The 24,206-nt window shown below is 40.3% G+C and overlaps 1 protein-coding gene across 2 annotated transcripts in view; it reads right to left on the bottom strand.

Moving 5' to 3' along the window:
- c3h21orf91 (chromosome 3 C21orf91 homolog) overlaps nt 1-11,315 on the bottom strand; it is a 26,149-nt gene extending 14,834 nt beyond the window's left edge. Inside the window, exons 1-2 of one of the 2 annotated variants that reach the window (XM_050040307.1) lie at nt 11,189-11,315; nt 8,477-8,610 (exon numbers count right to left, since the gene is read on the bottom strand). In XM_050040307.1, the coding sequence (XP_049896264.1) occupies nt 8,477-8,603 (127 nt within the window). In that variant the 5' untranslated portion in view covers nt 8,604-8,610; nt 11,189-11,315. The remainder of the gene's footprint in view (nt 1-8,476; nt 8,611-11,188) is intronic. The other variant, XM_050040306.1, reaches the window with a different exon arrangement.
- Between the last annotated feature and the right edge of the window lie 12,891 nt (nt 11,316-24,206).

The following is a 24,206-nucleotide window of genomic DNA, read 5'->3' as shown; positions in this document are numbered from 1 at the left end:
CAGGGAAGAAACCCAGCATCTGGTGATGCCTATGTGTCCAACACTTCAGGCAGTCATTGACTGCAAATGATTTGCAACCAAGTATTAAAACTGATTGTTTAATTGATGATTATGTTAGTTTGTCCAAATACTTATGAGCCCTTAAAGTTGGGGGACTGTGTGAAGAAATGGTTGTAATTCCTACACGGTTCATACTACATTTTTGAAAAAAGCCTTAAATGAAAGCTGAGAGTCTGCACTTTAAGCAGGTATTCATTGTTTCATTTAAAACCCATTGTGGTGGTGTACAGAGCCAAAATGATGACAACTGTATCATTGTCCAAATAATTATGGACCTGACTGTATGTTGAAGAAAGTGCATATGAAATGATGCTACCTTTATAGAAGTAGCCCCAAACACTCAGTTTGAGACTTATTACAAAAGTTGACCAGCAAAAACCAAACCAAGCATTGCCTCGAGCTCACAGACAAGCTTAACAAAGCTCATAGAACATCCTAGTTACCTCCATAACCCAGCTTGTGTGCCAGTTAGCTCCCAGGGATAGACGGCCTGGGAGCCGGGTTGTTTGACGGTGGATTTAAGGAGTAGGGGATGAAGTTGTTGGAGGGTATACCTACAAACACTGGATGTTTTGGCTCGTTGCCAGGGGTTGGCAAGCTAACGACTACCAGGACTGTGCCTATTCCACTCCAAAGGTGCAGCTGCAGGCTACTGGTAAGCTACTCTGTGTCATCTTTTAAGTGTTGTGTTATTTTTATTCAGACTTGCGAGACTAGGCAAGGGTGGAGAGAATCAGTGTCCAAGTCTAAAAATATGGCCAGGAAAGCCCTGCTGTTTATTCTGGCATCAGGTTGGCTACAAAGTTGGTAATATGTGAACATGTGCGCATGTAGCCTAGGATCAAGGACATGTCCATATATATATCATATGGTAAGTCAATAACATAATCATTGTGACAGGCCTGGATGTAAACTGTATTTTTTAAAGTCAAATCTCAAACTTGGAAGATGCTGCAAGCGAACATTAAAGAGTTAGAAAACCTGTTATGATGGCTTGGAGTTTAGGACACTTTGCATAAGAGCTGCAGGCTGTTAGAATTATGCGAAAAGTCTATTAAAATGCAAACTGTCCGCTATAAAATAGGCCAACAAATATCCAGTATTAGAGGTCACACTTTTCTGCAAACTGCATCACCAGTTCAATAAAACAGATTTCAGTCAGTCACACATTAAACCAGAAACAAGATGTTGATTATTCATTGAGGCTACCATGTCCTGCAGGGTAGATACTATGAAACCTCTAGTAAACTGATAGTGTAACTGAGATGCATGGCTACCTTTGCTGTGGCTGCTGTCTGACATGAACATCCTTAATGTACATTACCTCAAGGTGGCAGAGGATAATTGTCTTTCTGGAAGTAGCTGCAGACATTGGTATCACAGTCAGTGGGTTACATTATGTGAATAAGTTAGTTTAGAGCTTGAAAAACATGCGGTGAAAGAGCCAATTATGTTAGTTAGACCCAATAAAGAAGCAACCCCATGAGACTGTTTATTTATACTTGCAGGGCTAATGAGGACAATAAACTTTGAAAGGGGGCTATCTATTCCAGCCAATGATAGATTCACATGGAGAGTAGCCCATTATTCGTAAAGCATTATGGTGCTAAATTAGAGGGCTCAGAAAGGTGCAGTAGTGTGCAGTAGGTTCAGCAAATCTGTGGACCCCCACTGTGTTCAAACATAAAGCTACCACAGGCAGCAACATAATTAGGGCTCTCTCTCTCTCTCCATCCCAGGGTGAAGAGTTCACCCACAATGAATGAGCTGTTTATAGGAGCTACAATAGCCCCTGTAGAGCAGTAACCATTATCTGCACCAACTGCATCATTCCAGCCTCTCCTTGTTGGAATTTTCTGTTTTTCTAACTCCAAACCCAGCTGGTCGTGCTACCACAGTGCTCAGCAAAAATTCCATCTGTATTATGTAAGCAGCTGAAGGAATGAAGGTGCTGGGCTTCAGCTGAACCTGGCAGCTAAGCAGACATCTTGTCTGACAAGGAGCCAGAGAAGACCAAAAGACTGTGTGTGTGTGTGTGTGTGTGTGTGTGTGTGTGTGTGTGTGTGTGTGTGTGTGAGAGAGAAAGGTCTGAGGTTACAATTCTCATTCAGTCTATTAACTAGTGTCACACCTCTCAGGTGTTTAACAACACAGCTTGTCACATCCAATAAAGCCACTTCACAGAGCCCTGCCTGGTTTGAATTGTGCTACACTGAGCAATCTGATCCAACTAGTAAAGTCTGATGAATATGTGATACTGTTATTGATACCAATCAGCCACCCAAACCCAACCTGCACACTGCCAGCCTTCTGCATTATCGTAGCAAAATTGTCAGGACTGAGGACTGTGATAAGGACAGAGACACAAGGACTGTGCGTCACAATGTCAGTGTGTGTGCTTGAGAGAAACAGTGACAGAGAGAGGGGAGGAGAAGTTGGACTACTGCACGCAATGTTTCTCTAAGTTATTAATAACTAACTCAGGACACTGCTTTGTCACTTTTTGACTCGTTTGCTGCAGCCCTTCATATTTATACACCAGAGAACTAAAAAATAATAACAAAAACGGCAGCTCAGTGGATGTGACTGGATACTGATCGGTGATGGTGGCAAATGTTCACGATGGAAGCCACAAACTTGGTCCCTACAAGAAGTACCACTTCGCCCATCTGGCAGCCTACAGTCAATCGGGTGGATAAATCAGAATTGTTAATTTTTAAGCACGCAATTAAGGGCATTTTGGAGGAAGACTGACAGCCCTACCACAGATTGATATTAATGGAAGAAGGAAAAGACATCTGTCGGTTGAGATTGGTTGTTGTGATGACGACATGTGGTGCACGCTGCTCTGTTCCAAAAGTAGACCTCGGTTTATCTCAGGGCGCGGCCCGAAATATAGGCACTTGGGCATCATTATTGTAGGCCTTGAGAAACTTTTACATTCTCCAACTGTAAAAATGTGCTGCCTATGCACTAAAAACCAGCACAACTAAATGTGTGTCATATATCTGCAGCCTGGCACCTTTTCCCCTAAATTTTGCCAAACCCCAACAGCAGTGGCTAGCCTTGAGTCTCCCAAGCTAGGCTAGCAATGGGCTCCAAATCCATAAAAGTCCCAGAGGAAATACAGAATTTTATAGCGGGTGGACAGATTTGTTTGCTTTCACCACCAACGCTGCAAAGTTAAAGTCCCAAATTATCATAAAAAGCTCACTGCAGACCTCCGAATGCTCATGTAGACCTATTTTTAATGCCGATAAGCTAATTTAGACTTAATACGCAGTGTTACATAAGGCTTAAACATGTTTTGCGGCTCCGGCATTTTTTAAAATTATTTTTGGTCAAAAATGGCTCTTCTAACGGGTAATGTTGTTGACCCCTGGTGTGGAAGGATGGAAGGACGATGTCTGCCACCCTAGTTTGAATACTTATAAGTGAGAGAGCTAAAACCTTAAGCTAAAATGTGCCAGCTAACTTGTTGTATGTTTTGTTGACATACAAACTTTATTGGTGCTTTCACTGACATGAGTATAAATAAAAAAATAGTCCATGTATTATTCCTTTAATATGACATTTGCACAAAATGTCTGATTGCAAACTATCTTCTCTTATTTGAAGGACTTACCTGACCTTCAATAAAAAATGTAATATAATGTTGTGCACATTCTGATTAGAGGTCATTTTCAGCTATGCAGTTTCTAAACTACTACTGTGCCTCCTCGGCTGGCTGGGAGGTCTGGCATTCTTGGCAACCTTACAGAGCCACTATCTTATAATCTTTGGTATCACAGGCATTATGGGGGTTGGGGTGTGGTGTCAGGTTACTCTGAGCGGGCATAAAGAAGACATGGTTATGAAAATTCCTCTAAAATAGACCAATTCCTTCAGCGTGAAACAGCGACATCACTTCCAAAGAAGATTATCAATAACTGTAGACTGGCTGAACTGGCTCTTGGTGTGGCAACTGCAGTAGCTCTCTAGTTTTCTGCTGTTCAGTGTTGATGCTCAAGGCTGTGTAACCATGTGTAGTGCACCGCTAAGAAAGTGCAGTAAGCAAAAAGCAAAGAAAGGTCTGGAAGTAAGAAATGCCCAGTTAGGCTGAGGTTGAGCAATATATAAATAGACACAATTTCTATTCAGTACTTTCTGATGGAACCAGCACACACAGGCCAAAGCAGTTTCCTCGGGAAACAACCACTTGGAGCAACAACAAAAGCTGCTCTTCCTGAGCATTCATCCTGTGCCGAAACTGCACTCAACACTTTTACCACTAACAGCCTTCACATATACGTCTGCACCTGGTGGCACTGTGGACTGAAGCTTCAATGATAAACAACTCTGCATCCTGTCAACACAAGCAACTTGCTCCAATCTTACACATACTGAGTGAAATATTTTGGAATTGGAGGATGACAAATAGGTTTATTACTTGTTGGTCTTGCTCGTGTTTATGTTGACGTACAGTGCTGCAAAGCTTCAGCTGTGATTACTGTGTGTCGGCAGCAGACGATAAACAGACAAGTCTGAACACCCCCGTGTCATGCAAGTCCCCGAGCAAGCTCAGGGAGGTTGTGGGTGGAAATGAATACTTAAATATAAGCAGTTAAGTCACAATGGGCCTGCTCTCTGCTGTGACAAGGCTACACCTTTGCAGTGGCCAGTTGTTGGTGAGCATCACAGCACCAACAATTTTTCCAAATGATTTCAAAAATAAAATTTTTGACTTACAAAGTGACACTCCGCAGATAACAGTTCTAACGTATAGTGTTTTTGTGCATCTGGAGGAGGCAAAGTTTGAAAAAAATAATGCTTAAAACCTCTTTCTAACATACAGTGAGTGAGCTAACTCTGGCCAATAGAGTGCGAAATATTGTCCAGAAATACCATGAGGAACAACAACATTCAGGGAGCCTATGGAGCCCTGATCGAGCCTCAAGTATGGCTTGCTGTTGCTGTAAAAATCGGTTGGAGGTGCACAAAACTTCACAAAAACAGAGCCAGGGCGAGATGTTTTTCAAGCAAGTGACACATTACTTAGCCTGTTCAATGAAGCATAGAGCAGGTTGAGACATCTTCACTGGGGAAAAACCGAAGCAATCTGATTTTGCTCATTTGCATCGCATCAAGTTAGGATGAGGTGTTAAGATGAGTTCAGACGAAACGTCAAATGATTTTTTAATGTGGTGCGATTACATAAATGTCAAGGCAAAGACACAAACAGACGGTAATTCACGCCAGGCAACGCAAATACATGTCTTTGCGAGACACGTTGTGTCACAAAAGTTCGGAGATGGCTTGGAGAAAAGTGAGTGAAGCCACAGGACTACATGTTAAGTTCTACTGAAAGACACTTTTGAACTGCAGTATGGGAAAAGTAGGACCCAGCGTTTTCAGAGCTTATCCCATACAAGGGATTTAAAACAGCATATTGTAGAAATTCTCTTAGGGATATGACATATTCCTGAACAACTGTAATAAATTTATTTGATAATTTTGTTCAAACTCAGTTCATTTGGAGGGTAATAAATACAGAACTTTACACATTACACAACTGTGATTCATACATCCCAATACACTGTTGTTATATTCTATTTAAACAACACCCAATTCTGCTTTTATTGCTTCTACTAAATATTCATAACCAGTGCATAGCAAGAAGGCAATGAATATTTAGTAGCAGCAATCCACCCTTGAGATAGCATGATATGGCTTAGAACAGAAAGGCACTGGGAGGGTGTGTTTGTGTGTGTAACGGGAGATGAGGACCATTTCTCTCCCCTCCATTTTTTTTTTTTTTTACACACTCTGTTCGCATGTGTGGACTTGTGTTCTCGTCTCCTTTAACAAAGGATGGCATGGGATGAATGCGCACAGTGGCTATCAAGTCTACATGAGCAGTCAGCGGGCACACGGCTGGGCCTTCCAATCAGCCATGCCTAACGTCGCCACATGCAGCCTGGCAAGCTCCCCCTCCCACCAATGAAACGCTCAGCTGCATCAGAAACACGTGCTCATCTGCAAGCCCCCCTCTTCTCCCCCAGACCCAGTTGTTACGTAACAGCCATTGCCACACACAGGCTACGTCAAAATCTGGTACCCCAGGAGCACATAATGGTAGTGAGGCAGTTAATGAAGTCTTAACTAACACAACCAGTGCCGAGGCTTAGGGAACACACTTACGTAAATGCTCCACCAGCTGACTCTTTCCTACCTGAACATAGCATCTTGGCTGAAACACTAAATGGAGCGAGCAAGGACACTCCAACTGAGCCAGACAAAGAAACCCTAGCCTCTGTCAAATGTCATCAAAGTTTTTCCTTTGAAGACATTCATGTGTCTGCATGGGATTCTTGTGAATTAAAAGGATAAACATAAAATTGACCCTGAAAAAACTGTGTTTAGTTTTCAAAAATGCAGCAGTATGTACTAAGGCTGGACCCAAACACCCAGCTATTTGTACTACCTGTTCATTGGGTAGGTATTCAGCTTTCAATGTTAGGATTTTGTCAGGCCTTGTCTCGAATTTGGAGCCTATTATCATCAGCATTCTGTTTTTCCCACAATATTAGACTCTATTTCTGGTGGGTGGTAGCTGACTGGGAGGTGTCCAGCAACAGGGGGTCTGATCCCAGGCTGCCCCTCCTATCCCCGGGATCAAGGAGCTTTCTGTTGCTGCCGTTACGCAGATGCAGTTAAACCCCTAAACAGTTTGCCCTGTCACTGTCGCCCCTTTTACACGGTCTCTTCATTGCAGGAATTTAATGCTATTCTGCCGTTTCACCTTTCAGTATAAAAGGTGCAATCACAGAGGGGGGGGGGGGGCAGAGTTGTCTCGCCCTTAAGCCAACATCGGCGGTATAACAGCACCATAAACAACCTCTGTACAAAAGGGACAGCCGGCAGGACAGGATCATGGGCGGAAGAGTGTGACGTTATAATGACGTTATGCGTGTGACCCACCGCGGGAGATTTATAAGTATTTAATAGCAGTTAGCAGCTAACTCAAAGAAGAAAAGCGGCTGAAAATGTCCCCAAACCAGGGAAACAATGATGTTTCATCCTCTAAGCAGAGGATGAGATCAGCCGTATTAGCGATATACGTAAATAGTAAAATCTAATTATTGGCTGTGGATTATTACCGAAGCTCTGGAGCCCCAAAAATTGTATTTAGGGCGGCCCTAGTATGCACAGCGTTCAGCTGCTGAGAAAAAATGTGTGAACAAGTGGATCCAAGTAGTGCTACATGCTACATATTACACTGATCAACTGTCTACTAAGGCTGTTTGTTTTTAATAAGTGCAAAGTCTTATAATATCAGTTATAATTAGGCCTCTGACATTACTGTACACACTGAACTGTACATGCCAGCAAACCCAGGCTGCATCGTTCTACTATATTTAGATTATTTTCCTGCTGAATGAGAATTAATGAGCTCGCAAACACTTACTAACACAACTTTAGGTTAAGTATTATCCTAACAGTGCCTGTATGAGACTGAAGACTCTTTTACAGCAGAGAAAGAGCAGAGCGATTAATCAATACCCCCACAGTCAGTCCCCTTGTACCATAACAGAATAGACCTATAAATCTTTCATGCATATGCATTTCCTTCCGCTGTCAACGGAATAATATACCATGCTGGAGTCGGCTATATGGCGCCGTTTTACAAACCATACACAATCTATGCAGATGTAAGTGCACACACTTCTTGCAGAACAGAGGATCTATGAGACGAGAGCCGAATGAGAGGCATACCTAATCCCTTCTGATTCCTCATTCTTCTTCAAATAGGCCACTCATTAATTAAGAGATGAAAAAACTTCAAACACATGCTCTTGAGTTAGAGTGGCACATCAAACGGGAGAATCACAGTGGCCTGCTTCAGAGAGGGCTTTGGTCCTGCAGGCCCATTACCCTGCACATATGTCTTTTACATTGTTCCTGGAGAGGATAAAAGAAGTGTTTGTGGAGGCCAATCATATGAGACATCCGCAAATCTGAAAGGTTCTGAGGCTGTGTTACAGCTCTTGGCGCAAATGCATATTTGCCATGATGGGAACTGATGATCAAAAAGAATCTGGATGTTTCTGCAAATGTGATTTATTGTGTGATCCAAATGCTGGAGACTCTTGGCAGTGAAGACTAGTGCTGATCTGAATCCCATCAGATAGATATCATTGAGTGTATGTGTGTTCATAAGTTAAAAAGCACGAAGAGGTCACTCTGTGGTTAAAAATAAAATAAAATCCTTAAGGAGCTACACTCAACACTGTAGCTGTAAAGTTGCTTTGAAACATTAGCTTGCACAAACATATTAGCTCTATGTGAAGAGGTCTATTTTCCCTTGACATCTCTTTGTTTGCTCTTCATTCTTGAGAGTAAACAAGCAGTGTGTGCCCCCAGTTCCATTTCTTACCTTCAATGCTGAGTTCAAAGCACACATGGCAGAAAGACATGGTCCCCGTTTCCGTCTCTAGTTTGCAGACACTGCAGATATTGTCATCATTCAGATCGATGTTCACAAACTGCTCCTCTTCGTTCATTGTGCTTCTGGGGAAAAAACAACTGGTGAAAATGAGCACATGGCTAAATACCAGACGCTTGCACAACCACCAAGTTCTTTTTTGCTAATTAGGTCATATTTCCAAATAAACTTATTAAAAATGCATTTTTGGTAGAGTCAGTGGGGGGAATATTTTCTAGTCCACACTGTTTTTGGTACAGAATACAGCAAAAGAGGCAGCGTCCTTACTCACATGGTTTTAATCAGTCATATCATCAATAAATTACCACACAAGCTGATTAAAAATGGTACAGCTAATTCATGACACAGCAGATTGAACAGGACAGTCTCTCTTTTGTCACTGTGCCAACATGCTATTGGATCCCATGGTGTTAAACACAATCTGATGTCATCCCCACACAAAAACAATGATCCAAACATTTGCAAGCACATCTAGGACTGGGTCTCGTTTAAAAAAATGACAATGCTAATGCCAACATCAGTATCTTTAAAATTAAATCGATACCAAAAGTACTACTTCAAAAGTTCTACTTCATTTGACACCCGTCATATGAATGGAAACACGAAATGTCAGCATAGTTTTGAATGTTTCGGTGCTATCCCGGCATGCTGAACTGCCAACTCTGTCTAAAACACCATGCTTGATTTCACCACACCACAGACTGTACGGGTTGTAGCTGCTGCGGTAGTGGGCCAAATACACATCACATTACACTGAAGAACACTTGCATTGACTGGCTACGAGCAAATCTGTACAAATGGTTATTTTTTCCCTGATCTGGGCACAAAAAGGATCAAATGAAGGTATCGTTTGACTGGAGAAGTTTCGATACTGCTTGGCACTGGGTAATTTTGGATGCTACTTTAAAAGTTCATCAAATAACAATACCTAAGCCCTAGTCATATTTTAAAATGACAGTTATCGCTATGGGAAAACACATTTCAAGACTGGACTCACATTTATAATTGGTAAGTATAATGATTTTGTTTTATGTAGGGTGACAAAAGGAGGGATTAAATTCAAGATTCAGTGGAGCAAAAAGCTAAATTACTGTTGTGTGCATCTAGATTCTGGGTTTACAGTACATAAACTACTCAACACCCAAGACTGTCATATTATTTAAAACTACATCATTGATTGGGAACACAACTGGTCAGCTGTAAAACATCCATAAACTAGAAAAAGGCCTAAACTGCCAGAAAGCAGAAGCAACTACAAAGGAAAAGTAAACGTCTTTCCCCACAAAACATTTAGTAACGTTAGTGTGGAAATATCGCATCGCAAGAGATCATGTAGTTCTATATATAGATCTATCATTCTTACTGTCTGTATCAAGGGTATGTATAGTTTGGCAGGCAAGCATTTAAGTCTGCAGCTCCTTATATAGTGGAATCTTCTGCAGAGAGATTTAAAGCTGTAATCTTTGGTTCCTCTCAGTCGTTTGACACGGTTGCAGGATTTTTGTACACAATCTTTTTTATGCCAATGTCACGGTGGATCTTAGCTAGTCGTTGTAATCATGTGTACTTTTTTTGTGTGTTTAATATTAGTCATTTTAGAGCTGTTTTTATTCTGCATTTTTGTTCTGTGTTCTCCGTCTTATACTGCTGCCTGAGAGATTTTAATCTCAAGAGGTTTTTCTGGTTAAATAAAGGTTAAAAAGAAATAAAATTGTGCAACCGCTAACCAGATTATGCAAACCTACAATTTATCATAGATATCTGAACTGTTTTAATTATATTTGAGGAACTGGGAACCTGAGTAAGTCTCATGTTTCCCCTAAAAATCCAACTTGTCCTACTTTATCAATCACATGATAAAGAAAGTATTCAAGGCTGCTGATATCCTTTGGGGGAATATTCCCACCATGACAGCTATGAGGACAAATCTCTGCCACAAAATCAAAAGCAAAACAGACAGATTTGTTTAGAGAAAGACATTTCTATGTGCAGCTAGGTTTCACACTGTCTTGTGACATGCCACAGATGATAATGTGAAGGATGCTACAGGTCATGAGCGCTGGTGTCTAACAGTTGAGTCATATTGGGAGCTGTGGCTGTCTGTTTCTTTTTGATAACCCGAAAATGAAAACATTGGACAGTTATTTAACTGTACTGGGGTTACATTATGTCAAGGAGCTTTCGGTGCACCAAATACAGGAAATTCAAGTTAAAACATAGTACCAGGACTTAGCTAGTGTTATATTAGTGGACATTTAACGGTGTTTCAAAGGAGCAGCCAGTGGTAGCAAAAACGGGGCTCGACGTTAATTTGAACTTTTCACTTCGTAGAATTCACAAACACAGTTAACCACCGCCATGACGTATTTTTCCTCATTGTCAGTACTTTAAATAATTATGATTATAATTCGGCTACAAACATACGTCACTAACCCGACTGTTTACACACGTACCGTTAAACAAATGCCTGCTAACAAGAAGTTAAGCTAGCAGCAGCAGCAGCAGCAGCAGCACACTGGCATCCTCCGAGTACTCTGCTCTGCCTGATTCGTGACCGTTATTTGACGTTGTTAAACAGCGAGATATCCGACAAAAACGAAGGTGCCGCCGGTATTTTCGGTACACCACTTTTGTGAAACTCACCTTTGTGTTGAAGAGTGTCTGCGGACAGCTATTCCTTTACGTGTGGACCCCTCTCTCGGTTCTCCTTTGACTCCGCGACGACACAAACATCAGCGCGTCACGGCAAATCCACAGCAGCTACAGGAACCTCTCTCCCCTCTCGGCGGAACGAACCACTAGTTTATATCGGGGGGGGGCAATCAGCGGCGGTTTAATTATCGACGACTTTGCTCGTAGTTAAAAAACAAACAACACGTTTAAATTCCTCCTTAAACACACACATGAAATTGCTTCATTGAAACAGAAAACTTTCACGACACAACCGTCCCTAACAGCAGTAGCAGTGTCCACACCCCTACGGTTGGATCAAGGTAAATCGTCCTAGCGTCATCAAAACATTTCCACAACAGAAAGGAAGAATTTGGGGATGTGGTATAATTATCTAAAGTAATAAACACAGTATAGTAGTTATGAAGCTTCTCTTCCCTTGTTGAATACATTATATGAGGCTGCTCACCTGTAATTCAGGTGACTTTTCTGTCGTCATCAGGACATTCGCTTTCTATTCCTCTTCTCATAAAGTTACACGTGGGGAATTCCCGCGAAAGACGATCGGAAAAGCCACAAATGGCTTTAGGAGTTATCCCGTCATTGTTATTTTTAGAATAATTTATTTAGCAGACATTCTTAGGAGTTGTTTGGCGAACTGTATCTTAAACTTATTTTTTACTATTGGTGGACTGGAGTGTATCTGTAGAGGTTGGACCCAGGGATGGATTAATGAGGGGCCCAAAATGTCAAACAAATTAACAAGTGCCGATCAGGAAGAGACTCCGAATGACCACATAGAAACATAAAATGAGTACAAAGAGACACAAGTAGAGGCAAACACGAAGCAAGAAAGAGATGCAGAACAGCCTCAATAACTACAAAAGGGTGAAACAACCACAAAGATACACTAAATTACTACAACGAGATGCAAAACAACTACAAAGAGACTCAAAATGACCACAAAGAGGTGTAAAATAGTTGCAAGGACACACAAAGACTCTCACAATGATTACAAGACAGCCATGGACACAAAATACTACTAAGACACACAATATTACCACAAAGAGACAAAACCACAGAGAGATGCATAACAATAGAGATGCAAAACAGCTGTAGAGACTCAATATCTACAAAAGGGACAAAACATCCACAAAGAGACATACACTTACTACAGAATGATGTAAAACAACCACAAGGAGACACAAACTTACTACAGAGAGATGCATACTACAAACGTCTTAAAATGACCACAAAGAAACACATAATGATTACAAAGAGACAAAAAAGACTGCAAACACAAAAGGACAAGAAAGAGATGCAAAACAGCCGCAGAGACTCAACAACTACAAAAGGGGCAAAACAACCACAAAGAGACACGTAATCACTACAAAGAGACTCAAAATGACCACAAAGAAACATAAATTGACTCCAAACAAACAAAAAACTCCACAAAGAGACACAAAACGACTACAAAGAGATGTAAAACAGCTGCAAGGAGACACAAAGACTCTCACAATGACAGCAAAACAACCACAGATACAAAAACTACAGACATATAAAACCAGAGACATGCGTAACAACTACAAAGAGATGCAAAACAGCTACAGAGACTCAAAAACTACAGAAGGGGCAAAATGACCACAAGGAGACACAAAGACTCTCACGATGACAAAACAACCACAGACACAAAAAAACCACAGAGACAACCATAGACAAAAAGTATACATACATAAAAGTATACATATGCACAAGTACACACATATACAGATACCTACATACACACAGACCCTTTAAAGGAACAGGCAGTTGCAGAGGATAAAGGCCTGATCAGGGCCTATCCTATTGTGATTGGTTTCAAGATGTAAAAAATAAATAAATAGAAACAAAAAATAAACAAGTGACTGTGACTTCACATGGAGTTGTCAGTAAAGTGGGGGGTTTGGAATCTAGCTTTTATATATTCCATAAATGGATTCCAGATTCTCATAAATTTATCAGAAGAGCCATTTAATGTGAATCTTAGTTTCTCAAGTTTGATATGTTGCATCACTTCCCTCACTGAGTCCAGCTCGGTGGCTGAGAGTTCTTCCAGTGGAGAAGGATCAACCTCCGTGCTAATGAAGTGACACATTTTGTTACTTTGAGGTTAGATCCTGAAAGATTCATATTTTCCTCTCCTGCTATGTTAACGATGGCTGCCAAAGGATCTGGGTGAATTTTCATTTTAAAAATGTCTGATAGTGTTTTGAAGATCAAACTCCAATAAGTGGACAAATTGGGACACAACCAGAATGAGTGTGGTAAGGATGCAGGAGACAGTCTGCACCTGTCACAAGTGAAATCAACATCTGGAAACAGTTTAGAGAGTTAGTCTTTGAGTAATGAAGGATGCAACACCTTAAATTAAAATGAATTGCATTCAATTTAATTCATAATACAACAAAAACTTTGATCACAAATACAGCCGCACTTACCTTGACTATAAAAGGCCTTGAAATGCCACCCTTTTATTCTACCTTTGCCACAGCTGGAGTCTGTGACTGTATTCCTAAATTACTTTTGTTTTTAATCACAAACAACAACAGCTGCAACTGGAACAGCGATACCATAACTTGTGGTGATGCAGGCTTGGCTGTAAAGCAGCCCAAAGCTGTGCCTGGATGCTTCTCTGTAGAACATTGGCCATCCAAACTCTAATGTAATTCTGAAATGACCCAATCGACAGTACGACTTCAGTTCAGAGCCACAACAGTACAGCATATGTAACCTTGTCAGAGGTTGTCATCCATCCACTGATAATTTATTCTGACTCTGTTGCTAGGCCAACATAACACCACATAAGAAAACAACGCTCTGATTTATTTATTTTCCAAATGTTATTTTCAACTGACTGTTAATTTGGATTTTTTAGTATAATAAATAACAAAATGACCTTTTCTAATATTGGTGAAGGAGCAGTCTAATTAGGCCATGAATAAAATTCGAAAGAGGACGCCCCTGCATAATCATGCACTGTGCTGATATCTCATACAGTCCATTCAGACTATCAGTCAGTGTTGTATTGAAAGGCCGTGCATTTGTTTCAGCTACTGTGCAAGTTTTGCATAGCCCTGGGGAACTGTCATTTAAACTGTATAGCTGTAGCCTGGATAATGGCAGGCTGTGTCAGAGGTATTTTAATCAGATTGCAGTTTGGCTGTTCAGTTTATCCTGTGTCTGTCATGAGCTGTTGTATTTCAGCAGGATCTAGCAGATGGTAATGTCACGTAAGGCCGCTCTGCATCTTAATGTATGCTAGACTGCCAGCATTATGCAATCAACACACCACACCTCTCCTTTGACAACCAAGCGCAGCGGCTCCTCTGAAAGATTTTTACCTCATTAAATAAACATTTTCGAGATGACAGCAACTCATGATAAACTGTTGTTGTTAATTTACAGAAAGATAAATATGTTAATTATCACTGGAAACAGCTCATTTAAAAACAAACAAACAAAAAAACTACACTAAAGGAGGTCATCATGATGCACTGAACTGTGCTGAAATGTGACTCCATAATGAGCCTCTATACAAGCTTACAAAGAGTTTGCGCCATCTCCTGGCGAAAGAGCAGTAGCACAACCACCACTAAAACCATCCTCTCCCTTTTGTTAAAGATGCATGAGAGCTAAGCCCCATTACAATATACACAGACCAACAATAAACCTGGATATTTTAAAAAAAAAGAGCTTACCAAAAGGTATTAAAATAGCCCTCTCTCTCTGTACTGCCTCAACCTTGACATGCTGCCAAATAATACTATTTCAGGGGACGATAAATAATTGCACAATACAGCTGGATCCCACAAGTTACACACTATAAATGTTGCACACCACATCTTGGATTAATAAATGGGCCTACTGAGCACAGGCCCAGGGGCCCAAAGTGCAAAATGTTGCTCAAACTAACACATGCAGACCAGGAAGAGACTCAAAATGACCACAAAGAGAGACAAAACAACTACGAACAGACACAAAAAGACCACAGACATGCATAAAACAACCAGAAACAAACACAAAATGACTACAAAGATATTCAAAATGGCTATAAAGAGACACAAAATGACCACAAAGAGACACTACACAACTACAAAGAGACACGAAAGGACTACAAAAAGGGATAACAACCACAGATACACCAAAAAAACTACAGAGACAAGAAAATTACCAGAAAGAGACATAAAACAACTATGAGATGCTAAACAGCTACAAAGAGACTCACAGAAACTTGTGTGACTATAAAAAGGGGCATAACAACCATAAAGAAACACAAAATTACCACAAAGAGATAGAAAATTACCACAAAGAGACACAAAACAACTATGAGATGCAAAGCAGCTGCAAAGAGATTCACATGACTAGGAATATGGGGCAAAACACCAAGATAGAAACACAAAATGACTACAAAGAGACACTTAACAACTACAAAGAGACACAAAAGGACTACCAAAAGGGATAACAACCACAGACACACCAAAAAAAACACTACAGAGAGACAAGAAAATTACCATAAAGAGACACTAAACAACGAGACAAGAAAATTACCATAAAGAGACACTAAACAACTTTGAGATGGAAAAAAATGGCAAAGAGACACACACTCACATGACTATGAAAAGGGGCAAAACAACCATAAAGAAACACAAAATGACCACAAAGAGACACAAAAGGACTACCAAAAGGGATAACAACCACAGACACACCAAAAAAAACACTACAGAGAGACAAGAAAATTACCATAAAGAGACACTAAACAACTCTGAGATGGAAAAAATGGCAAAGAGACACACACTCACATGACTATGAAAAGGGGCAAAACAACCACAAAGAAGCACAGAATCACTACAAAGAGATGGGGTTTAGGTCCGGCCCAAGGCCTTCTGCTGCAAATCCTCCCTTCTCTCTTCACTCTCATAACAGTAAAACAAAAAATGCCCCCAAAACATCTTAATATCTACCTCCTATTTAGGAGAGGTGGTGGGACCTTCTGCATGTCTGTGCCCAGGGACCCATTGTCTCACAATCCGGACATGCCCCCTACATGTCCTGGAGCAGAGGGAAACACAGCCAAGGCTACATGTATATGTACATTCTGCGGTTTCTGTTTGGTCAAAGCTAAGGTTTTATAGCGCTCTGGCCCATCTGGCAGCCTTCAGCTTTGCAGCCTCCATCATTGTGTATCACACAATTACACAGAGACCTTGTGTATGCAAGCACCCAGAATAAGCTCTTAAATAAACCCACAACTAGTCCTAATAAATATGCTGTGGAGCTCTTAACTGAACACCTGAGCTCAAAAACTCAAATCAAAACGCCCGTCACAAAACCCCCACAACAGATCCAACAAGTTAATGCTATTACAGGACTATAAGCCTTACTGGCATCCAAACACAACATCACATGACATAATAGTGTCTCTGCTGATCAGACTTCATTTGCAGCCACGATCATGTCAATTTATTGCAAAGCTGGATTCAGAAGGTGCCAAGGGTGATGTCATCTGCAAACAGATCTGGACACGTCCCCAAGCTGCTCCATTAACTCTCAGAGGGGACACATGTTGACACAGTGGCAGCACACTGGTTACTGTGTGGTGATATGGGCATGTTTTCCCATTGCACAGATGCTTTCCCCCCTCAGAGTGGACTTTAACCTTACTGCACTCAGTGATTATGTTCTCAGACTTAAAGGAACAGTGTGTAAGATTTAGCAGTATCTAGCGGTGAGGACTACAGATTGCAACCAGCTGAATCCCGATTAGATTTCCGTCTGTGTTTATTGTTCAGGAGGTTTTTATGGGAAGCTGAATTATCCACAAAGGTCTCCTCCTCTCCAAAATAAATGAATCTGGTGATTGAAACAGGTAAAAAACTGAATAAAACACTTTCATGTTAAAATCAGTGTTTTTCCAATGCTGTTTGGTGTGTCGGAGACGGGCCGCTAGCCCAGAACCTGCTAACGTGTGCTCTCTTTTTTTCTCTGATAACCTAAGATCCAGATGTTCAGGAGGTTTGTACCTGGGGATGAATTTTTTTGCAGAGGTCTCTTCCTCTCCAAAATAAAGCAGACCCTATGGTTTAAAGTGGTAAAAACACAGAATAAAACAGTTTCATGTTATAAAAGTCTGTGTTTTTCTGACAACTCATTGTGAAGGGGTTGCAAACTACAGCCAACGTGAAATCACAAATGGCCCTATCTAGAGCCAGTGTTTGGTTTGTCCGCTCCCTAGATATAATTGGCTCATTCTCAGACAACAAAATTCTTCACACTGAACCTTTAACCTTTACAGAAAACTACTTTTCCCTTCTAATATACTTTAAATAGACCAACAATTTAGTTAAAGATGTTAAAAATAATTGGTGTTGGGGTGTTTAAAATCACTTCTCAGCTCTGTAATGTCTGCTTAACATCAATAATATTTCCTCTTCTTAATCAGCTTTAACTACGTGCCAACTATGTCTTCCACTGAATTACTTTTTACTTGACATTTTGAATGGCATGTTCACCCCTTGCTTAGTTAGCCATAAATCACATAATTCATCAATGCCGAGCGTACCCACATCCATATTTCCACCCTGACGCTGCATCCACATGTTGCAGCTTGCCTTGCGTCTTAACTGAGTCTGAGCCTGAGATCTTGTTCAGCGAGTTCTGTGAGGTTAAAATAAGGGTGAGTGGGGAGAAAAACAGCCCAGAGCACTCTGTATGAGCTCCATTCTCCCAGCATCCAGTCACAGAACGGAGAACAGATGTTGTTACCATCGCCTGCTGCTTTTGTTTTCAGATCATCTGCAAGTGAAATTGTGAGGACAGGAGGTGTGGGGGTGATGGAGGAAAAAAGAAACGTTGTTTTCTGACAGACATGCTTTGATTTTTCTTCACTTCAGAGATATTACAGCCATTAACCTGCTGTTTTGTTCACCGCTATATCTTGATAAGGCTCTTGCATCACTTCAGCATGCTCTGTGGTCATGACCGCTTTGTTGTTGGTCCGTCAGAGTGAGTGAGAGGTGTGACTCAGCCAAACTGAAAAGTCCCTATCATAGTCAAACAAAGGAACAACCAGACACCTCGTCTGACAAGAAGGGAGTCTTGCCATCTTGTAGACACTCATTCATCAATGCTGTCCAGGGAACTGGCCACAAAAAACTGAATTCTTTTTAGCTGCAACATGGTATAGCAGCTTAAGTCCAACATAGTACTGTATTGGACAGTAATTTGTAAAAACTATGACATTTTATATCATATAAAGATATATTTTTATGATGCATCCATTCTTGTGTGTGAAGGGTGCATTATATTGGAGAGAGCACTCTAAAGGCCATTTAGTTAATTAGGTTGCCACTGCCGCAGTACTTTAATTCAAGGTAAACTCACTTATTCATCCATCTCATTACTGCTTGAGAACCTAGTAACATTTACCTTTGAACCACTTCACTTAATAAGGATATATTAAAGCGTTTATCAGCTCTATAAAATATTTTACTACATGTTTATGCACTGATTATGAATACTAAATAGGGGGGTTAAAGTAAAGTGTGATCCAAATCATTTACTTAAGTAGAAGTAGAAATACCACAATGTAAAACTCCGCTGCGAGTAAAAGTCCTCTTTTTAAAATAGTGTGTAGGTTTAAGGGTGCCATGCCATTGTTCCAGAGAGCCAAATTAAGAAGCCCCATTGGTCTATAAAATGTCTTGTTGCACCAAAAGCCCACCTCTCCAGTAGTCCATAATCCCAAAAGCCATTGCTCCAAAATCCTGTTTCTCCAAGTGGCAACCTCCACACGCAAGTGCCAAAAGGTGCAGCTCTTTGAAAAGCCGCTTGAGACCTCCTTCAGAAGCCTCAATCCTATAGAGAAAATAAGCACTCCCTGGAGTTAGTTTCAGTTTCCTTGGATGTTTGCGCCTAAAAAGTGTTGTGTTTTTTACCAACCCATCTTTGCTTTTCCAGAGTCTGTGCCATCAAATGTGGGTATTTTAAGCCAAAACATGATCTTTTCCTAACCATAACCAAATGGTTTTTGTGGTTTTCCGAATTTTAGGTCATTGGAGCAATGGGCGGTCCCTGGATTTAGTGACATCTAGTGGTGAGGTTGCAACACTGAAATTTAACCTGTGAGCCAAGCATGGAGGAGAATTACAGTGGCTGACACAAAAGCACGGATGGCCCTATCAAGAGCCAATATTTGGTTTGTCCATTCTGGGCTACTGTAAAACATGGCGGACCCTGTGGAAGAGGAATCCCTCTGTATGTAGATGTAAAAACAGCTCATTCTTAGGTAACGACAACATAACAATTCTTATTTTCAGGCGATTTTAAACTAATGAAAATGAATATTTAACACAATTTCTGCCATTACATGCCCCTAAATCCTACACACTTGACCTTTAAAAGTACAAAAGTCACATTTCTGAAGCTAGTTATATGTTTTGTATGTAAAGAAACTGCTGACTATAGCTATCAAATAAATGTAGTGGAGTAAAAACTACAATATTTCTGAAATGTCAAGTACAAGAATTCCTGTTTTGAGTTACACAATATCGACAAAACACATTATATCTCATTGTCACTTCCAGTGAATTAAAAATGAACAAAACTTAAGGTTAAAATGAATGAAAAATCTATCTATCTATCTATCTATCTATCTATCTATCTTTTTTTAGATTTATTTTAGATTTAGTTAACTATAATAGCCTTAGTGAAGTGAACCCCTGCCACACGTCACCCGAAAACCTTAGTGTTGCTTAACACTGGCTTTTCATTTTACAGGAACACTAATGAACTTGTATGCATCATTGCGTCACCTGTCTCACACCCTGTAATTACCTGTCCTGAGTTTATGACACCAGTTAACTGCACTGGGCACTTGAATCTTATGAAACCTCCATGCTTATGCTTTCTTTATTAAATTAAACTCCTGCACCTTTTGCTATGATCCTAAATGTCGGGGGCCACTGAACGAATAACATATTCAGCAGGTTACGCCACATCCTGTCAGTAAAAAAAAAAACAACAACCTCGAGCTTCATTTCTGAGGCTGCTGGAGAAGCACCTGTTGGGCAGCTCCTCTGCAAAATGGAGTCTGGCTTTCTGGTTTTACTTCACCCAAGGCCCTGTGACTAATGTGATGTAGGCACTGACTTTATCCATCATTCATCAGGGTGTGATGAGCAGGCTGAACTCTGAACTACAGAGAACTGAACAATGAGACAAGGAAATGACTCACGCATCTGGTTTGATTCTAAAGACACATTTAGCCCTCAATTTTACCCTCAGCTTATCATATTCATAGATTGAAACTGTTTGCAGAACACAGAATAAGCTTTTTTGTCTGTACTATCATTTAATTTCTTTGCTATATCAAAGTTACCAGTGATTTATTTATAAAATGGTGCTTTAAATGACCCTGTACCTGGTTTGTTGCACTCAATAGTAGGTTAGAATAAACAAAACAAACACACAATACTGTAAGTTACTGTATCAAACAAACCTAACCTACCAGTCTGTTAAAAATAACAGCAGTCTTGACAGGAGATAGAAGCTGAGATTAGGCAACAGCACAACCATTGTCTTCCCCGTAGCTGGAGCAGAGACAGATCACCAGGCAACAGACAGGATACAACAGAGGCTCAGATTCTACACATTTCACCACTATAAAAACAGGACAATTACAAGCACCAGCCTCCCGCACTCAGTTTCTCAGATTACGAAAAAGCTGAGCCCTCGAGGCGTCGGGGATGGCGTGTTGGTTTTAGTGCGTGATGAAAAGTTGAAGTGGTCTAAGGAATTAGCCAACAGGGCTGGGGTTGCAGGTAGAACATCAGCGCCCCTTCGCACTCATCCATCATCTTACAGCCTGTGATCCCCCTCAGGGGCAGTTCCCATGGTCTGTGCCAACCTGAGCGTGCTCTGTGGGGTCTGGAGGAGCAGAGACATAATAATAATAATACTACTACAGGTGAGGCTGCAGATGCAGACATGCCAACGCTGCCTGACATCAAGGCTGATAATTCACAGATGGAGCAGAGGCAAGAACAGACTCTCCGAAACAAACTGACAGACCCTGAAATGAGACACTCTCTCCAACGAGCCTGCACTGACACGAGGTGTTGAAAGAAAGTTTCCAAGAAGTACATTTGCTTGTTTTGGAGAACCAGCGTGGCTTGAATTATTTTAAGAAGAAGAAAATGGAAAATGCGTGTAATTTTTTGTAGGGAATGTGACAGCTTTTTATATGAATGGGTGTGTTGGGGGTTCAAACACTTGGGGTTCATCAAACCCAATCCCAATACACTCCTTGCCCTTACCCCTCCGTATTGCATGTTTACGTCTAGGGGAAGGGTGTCCTGATCCTTGTTGGGATCGAGGGGTAGGGTGAAGTGTTACAGCTACAAGGCTCTCCAAATGGAGGTTTTTCAGAGGCACACTTTAAACCAGGGCTATTCAATTGCAAATTCAATTGGGCCGGATTTTAAAACCAGGAAATGTTGATAGGCCCGACATTTTCAGCAGCGAGCAACCTAATGAAAACTTTTTTTTTTTAGCAAATGAATTTAGTAAAAAAATAGCAGAATTTATTGTTTCACATTAAAAAAAATATACATATATATATATATATATGTATATATATTTGGTCACATATCAGATCCAGGCACATCACAAACTGACAGAAACAGAATAAAAAAAGAGCACCGCAGCCTGTTGTCTGACTTCACTTTGCTGTGTGTGTGTGTGTGTGTGTGTGTGTGTGTGTGTGTGTGTGGCTGCAGCGTGATAAGTGAAACCAAAACTTTAAAAAGTACTGGTGAAAGAAACAATAATGTCAGAGTTTATTAATATCTTAAGATCTTTCCACCTTATTCCTAGCCCCCATGATACCTTATGTGAATTATGTGCGCGACATCCGGCGTTGAACCGAAACCAGCAATTTCCAATGGTAACAGTTTGTTTACAGTACTCTATTCTTCTTTCCAAGAGTAAATGGGAAATAAAACGTGGAACACACTTATAACTCAAACAGGATATGTGATCATACCTCTGCCATCTCTGACAGCCATCTCAAAGGACTGGTTTTCTTTTCCTTTTCAATTTAGCACACTAGCAGTTAGCTTGCCTTGCTCCGTTAAAATATTGTTAACTTTAACATGAACCAAGCTAGCTTAAGGTAAATATCTGCTCCTTCTAAAGATGATTTATGATTTCTGACGACTTATTAAGAGATACTAACATATTGGGCAAACATTTAACATAATTCAGTAGCTACTGACCCACTAACTAACTAACTAACTGTAGCTAATCCTCCGCTCGTCTGCGTTAACGACGCAGTTTACACATTTTTTTAACTTGTGATTTATTAAAAACTGTTCTGAGTGAGACATGAAGCTGAATTTAGCAGCAGACTTCAGTAATAGTAATATAAAGTAGTACTAAAACAAATAACTTTTGGCATTCATTTTTTTATGTGATATAAAGGAAGTACGGTAAATCATTGACACATTCTCAGCCCTAATGACTAAATACATATTTAAAGGTTTGTTGCTGAGTTTATTTTATAACGAGCAATTTTCTACTGTAGGTTGAGAATGCAGTCAGACGGGGAAAGACAAAGACATGTTCAACACACAGTTGGTAAAGACAAAAACTTAGCTTAGACTTGTTAGTCGTTACAGACACGGACAGTGCAACAGGTACCAGAGCTCCGCAAAGACATTTTAGAAAATGCTAAGTTAACATTAGTTAAATATTTGTTAAAAAATAAATCAGTATTTGCTAAACTGAAGGCAAATTACTTTTGAAAAGAACCAGTGTTGGTGATTAACGTTAGCGAGTAGCTATGGGACTAACTAGCTTACTGCTACTTCCGCTACCTCACTGGAAGTAGCGCACATAATCTCTTCTACAGTGGTGCCCTCAGGAATTAGGTGGATTAATTTTGCCGTGGTCCGCTTATTATCAGGTGTCAGTACCCACCTCTAGCTGGGCCACCTGGAGGTTGCTTCTGGGCTGGTTGTGGCCCACGGGCTTCCATTTGAGTAGGACTGCTCTAAACCAAGTATTATATGAAATCATTGGTGAGAAGACTGCAGAAGCATCAAAAGAAACACAAATTATGTTCCTTAAAAAAGATTTAAATATCAACATACCTTCCATATTTTCTTAATTTAATGACATTTCAGTGTATTATGGTCTATTTCTTTATAACAAGCTGAACAAAAGAAATTGCTTGTATCCCAATGTGTCAGTAGCTAACTAGCTCGCTAGCTAACGTTACATTGTTAGTGCTGATTTGGTCCTGCATTTTGACATATTTCCATGTTACATTCCTCCTGTTTGATGTCAATTTAACTAAAGTCTAGCAGCAAATAGGGAAAGTTTTCAACCACTACACCTTGTAACGCTGTTTTGTGGAGTGAGGTGGTACTTGAAAACGAAGGGTAGGGATAAAAGTGCAAAATGGGGTTATCCACTTATTAATTTAATTATTTCAATTATTGTTCATTTCAATGTATTTTCTCTTATTTATTCTAGTTGTTTAGTTTATATTCAGTTATCTACTTATTCATTGATGTATTTTAATTATTTTATTTATTTAAAATGGGATTGGGCCTTCATTTCCTGCGTTCTGGTGAATTTTTATGCACGAATTTGTGCTGTTTCTGTGTCAGTTTAGAGTGGAAATGTTTTTAATTTAATCAAAAGAAACGTCTGCTACTGCCTATTTCATGTTTTCACTGGGGGGGACAAATCCACGTTTTAAATATCATGAGGGACGTGTCCCCTGTGTCCCCGCATAAATCTACACCTAGGGCCACATCATTGTGTATTATTGTGTCTTAATAGAATTATCATGGTTATATGTTATGAAACTGACCTCGGAAACAGAACATTTGCAGATACATTTTTAGGTCATAAATGTGAAAAACAACAACAACAAGGTCAAACCAAA

This window comes from Epinephelus moara, chromosome 3, assembly GCF_006386435.1.
Source record: "Epinephelus moara isolate mb chromosome 3, YSFRI_EMoa_1.0, whole genome shotgun sequence".
NCBI lineage: Eukaryota > Metazoa > Chordata > Actinopteri > Perciformes > Serranidae > Epinephelus > Epinephelus moara.
This window is presented reverse-complemented; position numbering and strand designations above follow the sequence as displayed.